The sequence below is a fragment of the Anneissia japonica genome, unplaced genomic scaffold, assembly GCF_011630105.1.
Source record: "Anneissia japonica isolate Jap-2015-1 unplaced genomic scaffold, ASM1163010v1 scaffold1106_len10739_cov243, whole genome shotgun sequence".
Classification (NCBI taxonomy): Eukaryota; Metazoa; Echinodermata; class Crinoidea; order Comatulida; family Comatulidae; genus Anneissia; species Anneissia japonica.
The window spans coordinates 5,516-10,483 of NW_022698152.1; the positions used below are offsets into that span (position 1 = coordinate 5,516).

The following is a 4,968-nucleotide window of genomic DNA, read 5'->3' on the forward strand; positions in this document are numbered from 1 at the left end:
GTATAATATATATTCATATTTAAAAATGTGCTTTATGAATCTAATTTGCTTACGAAATGGCTGTAAAACATTGATTCAACAAATTAAAATAATACGATAGAAACTATTGTTAATTGTGCAAGCTGTTTAATAGTATGTCGATGCCAATTTCATCACTACTTCAGCTTGAAAATGATTAACAACTGATCAAATCCTGATGCGCAATTTTTTTTCAGTGTTCAACAAAAATCATATGATTATGCCTCATACCTACTGAATAATAAATACTTTGTACATTGAGAAATCTTATTTGTTTTGGCAGGTATGTTCATGATGGCTCAGAAACTTTGAGGGATTCCATTACACTGACAGCAAATGATGGAATCCACACTGCAACAAGAGATCTTCTAGTGATTATTGCTCCAGTTAATGATGGAGTTCCTCAGATTTTGCCTGGCCTCGTTAAGAATCTCTCACTACCAGAGGGAGGGGAAATATCTCTTACAACTGATGTATTGGCAGCTACTGATGTTGACACGCATGACCTTCTGCTAAAATATATCATTGTCAGTCCTCCATCTGAAGGTGTTATCTTGAAAAATGACAATGTTGTTTCCAAATTTACACAGATGGATATCAGAGATGGCTTGATAAAATACAAACATACCAGTGGTGAAATTGGAAGAATTGCTGTAGAAGACAGTGCTACATTTGTTATATCAGATAAAGTTGTTCCATCAGTTGAAACACTCCCTCTGATTGATGTCCATTTCAGCATCACACCTGTTAACAACCAACCACCAGCTATAGTAGTTGGTAACCCATACTTTGTAGATGAAGGCCAAAAAGCAACTATTAATTCCAACAGCCTTAGTGCAGTAGACAGTGATACTGTGCCACAGGATATAACATTTTTTATTACTGAAAATTCTCAATGGGGATTCTTAGAAAATGTTCTACCTGATGTAGGCTCAGAGAAGAGTAATGCTGGTAAGGCAATTACTTCTTTTACAATGCAGGATATTTCTGTGGGTAATATCAACTATGTCCAGTATCTTCATGAAGGTATTGAACCAACCACAGATTTCTTTATGGTCTTTGCATCTGACGGTCAACAGATTTCTGCAAATGTTTCTTTTCCAGTGACAATAGTTGCCCAAAATGATGAAATTCCAAAATTAACCATTACTAATTTCACTCTGTACGAAGGATCATTCTATAAACTTAGTTCATCATTCTTCTTTGCAACTGATGCTGACATTCCAATGGAAATGTTGATGTTTTCTATCACAAAAGCCCCTAGTCATGGCATAATCATTGACCGACAAGAAACTGATTTAAGGACAGCCCTTGAAGAGGGTTCTCGTATCTATGATTTCAATTTGAATCAGCTTTTGAACACGTTGAAATTAACATATGTTCATGATGGCGCCGAGAGTACAAGTGATGAGTTTATTTTGCGAGTAACTGATGGAAAGCATGTTGTAAAAAAGACGGTTTACATAAATATTTTTCCAGTGAATGATCAATATCCAGCTCTAATCAAGAACACAGGAATTGTTGTTGATATGCATGAGACCCGGACCCTATCCAGTGTTGCCCTTCTTGCATATGATGCAGACACACCAGATGATCAGTTGTATTATATTATAAGTTCTGTGCCACGACGGGGAAATCTAGAGGTGTTGGATGTTGTTGATGGTAACTGGAAAGTTGTTCAACCAAATGGTAATTTTACTCAAAATGATTTGAATAACAACCATGTCAGATATCAACATATCAGTAGTCTAGGCTCTAAAGGATTTGACCGTTTCCGTTTTTTTGTAACTGATGGTGAATTTTCAACTAATAAAGAAGGTTTTAGAATCGAGATCACCAACACTAAGAAACAAACTCTGGAGATTGTAAATAACGGAGCATTTGTTCAAGAAGGAGATTTTGTAGTCATTTCAATTGATTTGCTGTCAGCTAATGATGGAAGTAATCTTATGGAGGATATTATATATACCATCATTACTCCCCCTACAGAAGGAAATATTGAATTTCTTTCACTCCCAGGGAAACCAATAACCACCTTTACACAGGTTGACTTGACTGGAGGGCGCATTATATACTTGCACACACAAACACATCAAGTTCTCAATGATCAATTCAACTTCATGGTAAGTAATGGTCAGCAGTCCAAAAATGATACATTCTATATTGTGGTTGAAGATGTGGACAATGAGCTTCCTGAAATAGTTCTTCTTCAACCTGTGACAACAGCAGACCATGGTACTGTAATCATTGCTAGAAATTATCTGCAATCAAGTGACGATGACTCACCTGCAAACAGTATTATATATACCATTACTCAACCACCTTTATATGGACAGCTTCTGATAGGTGACCTACCTGTACAGAGTTTCTTTACTCAAGCAGATATAGACAATCTTGAAATATCTTACAAACATATTAGAGGCAGACCAGGTATGGATGAATTTTATTTCATAATTTCTGATGGCACTAACATCGGGTATAAGATCAATGATCAGGTTTTGTATCAACCTCAAAGATTTGCCATAGAAATTATCAGTACTGATGATATTGCTCCTCGTGTAGCCACACTACAAGTTCCTATGAACCTTGAAAGAAGAAATGGATTTTATGGTTATGTCTTAAATTCAGGCCATCTTGAAGTAGTTGATGAAGAATCCAACCCAAGCGAGGTTACTTATACCATTGTTGTTGAACCTGTTTACGGTCATTTAGAAAATACTAGGACAAGACGCAGCATTTCAAATGGATTTTCACAGCAGGATATTAATGAACTGAATATTGTATATGTTCTCAAAGAACACACAAGAGCAACAAATGATAGTTTCACATTTGATGTACAAGATGAAACTGGAAACAAGGCTACCAATCTGAGGTATTAGCACTTTTCAGTATTTTTTTTGTGTAAAACAACATATTTCGAGAAAACATTATTGAATACAAAAATTGTGTATTAACTCACACAATTTTTTTTTTTCATTTGTTATGATATTGATTTCATCTTTTATCCTAATGATTGGATTTGGTGCAAATTTTATACAGATTTGAATTCAAGTGGGCCATCATTCAGTTTGCACAAGCAGAGGTGTTAGTGTGTGAGACTGTTGGAAGTTTTCCAGTTCACGTCATACGCAGTGGATACATTTCCCCATCATCATTTATTCAAATTTCTGTGCATGAGCTTGGTGCCAGTGCGGGATTAGATTTCATATCAAGTCCTACGAAAATGATTCAGTTTGATCCAGGTGTTACTTTAGCAGCATGGTCAATTGAAATCATTCAGGACAACATCGAAGAAAACCGAGAACGTGTTCGATTGATATTGCGTGAGCCTGTTAATGCTATCATTGGGGAACACCAGAGACAAACAATTATCATAAAAGATGCTACAAATGGTATACAATTTAATAATTTTTTATTTTGATTAATAGGCCTATTATTAACGAAGTCAAATTTTCTCATCTTAGTTTAATGCTTGATAAAACCAAATTATTATATGCCCTTGCTATGTTTCAATTTACTCTCAGTGAATCTTAAAAAGAAAGTTTAAAAGTAACTTCATCAAACAAAAAGGCTTTTGCCTTTAATATTGCCCATTTCTTATTGCGCTTATAAAACCATGTGTATAATTTTTGTTTATTTCATTGTTATTTTAATTTTCTTTTTATAAATATTTTTTACTTATTTAATTGAAATAGGTTTTTTCACTTCTTGGAAATATGACCCTATCTAATCATGACTAGCTCTGAAAATTACAATATTTACAAATGTGTAGTGCCATCTACCAGCCGTACTGATCCATGAGCATCAGTCATTATAACTGTCAATGTGTAGTGCCATCTACCAGCCGTACTGATCCATGAGCATCAGTCATTATAACTGTCAATGTGAATAGAATGAATCTGTACCAGTGGCTATTTATTACTCAAATCAACAATTATTGTTGTTATTGTGAAGCATTATTTTTGTTTATAAATAGGTGTCTGTAATGGAGATAGTGATGGTACCATTTTGACTGGCCGTCAACAAGTTCAGCCCTTTGGCCCATCAGGAATCCCTGCAACTGACTGTATTAATTTTGACTGTGATGGGTTACCACAACCAGGTACATCTGGATGTCCTAATGGATGTGACAGTCAAGTTGGTTGTGATACAGGGTGTACAGGTGATCCAGACGGTTGTATATCAGGATGTTTAAATCTTGAAGATATACCACCGAATGCTGGTCAAGGAACTTTGAAATTTGAAGGACCAAGTGGACAGTCACTTCAGTCAAAAATTCAAATACCTGGATATCAGGTATCAAGGGAAGGACAACAGTCTTCTGGAATTGCTGGCCCAGGAGTTATCCCAAAAGAATACCTCAACAAAGAAAATATTCCAAATAGACATGAATGCAGAGGTACTCGTAACCAGTGTTCCGATCCAATTCACAGAGAACAATCATCTGGTCCAATTAAAATTCCTCTACTTTATCCATCTAATACAGAAGGTGAACAGGGCACAGAGCCTAGAAAAGAGAAAAGCAGTAGGAAGAAAAAAGACAGGGAAAAAACAAATTGGAAGTCTGTGGTAACCTATCTGAGGCCCAATAGTAGTGTTGAAGAAAACCAGGACAGAGTAACTAAAAACCACAAATCTTCTTTCAGTAGCCATGCTGTGCTAGTTGATCCTGTGAATAATAGCACACAGAATGTTTGGACGGTGAGTAGAACAACATTTTTGGATGATTAAGTGTATGTAATGCAGACTATCCCATATAAATGTTAAAGGCAGAGAGGATATGGTAAATGCACCATACTGTACCATGTTGACATATTTATTGCAGACATATAAATTGTAATAATTCTATTTAATTAAATATAACACTTGTTCAACTCAAAGGCTATAAAGGCATTGTAAATTGAGAAACTACTTTGAAACTAACAACATAGATAAACTAAAAACTTAATA

The 4,968-nt window shown here is 35.3% G+C and overlaps 1 protein-coding gene across 1 annotated transcript in view; it reads left to right on the forward strand.

The window, feature by feature from the left end:
* Positions 1–4,719, forward strand: part of LOC117102416 (FRAS1-related extracellular matrix protein 1-like) — a gene marked incomplete at its 3' end in the record, with an annotated part of 6,150 nt that extends 1,431 nt beyond the window's left edge. The window contains exons 2-4 of the mRNA XM_033242669.1: positions 302–2,890; positions 3,058–3,410; positions 3,995–4,719. Of these exons, the coding sequence (XP_033098560.1) occupies positions 302–2,890; positions 3,058–3,410; positions 3,995–4,719 (3,667 nt within the window). The remainder of the gene's footprint in view (positions 1–301; positions 2,891–3,057; positions 3,411–3,994) is intronic.
* Positions 4,720–4,968: the final 249 nt, after the last annotated feature.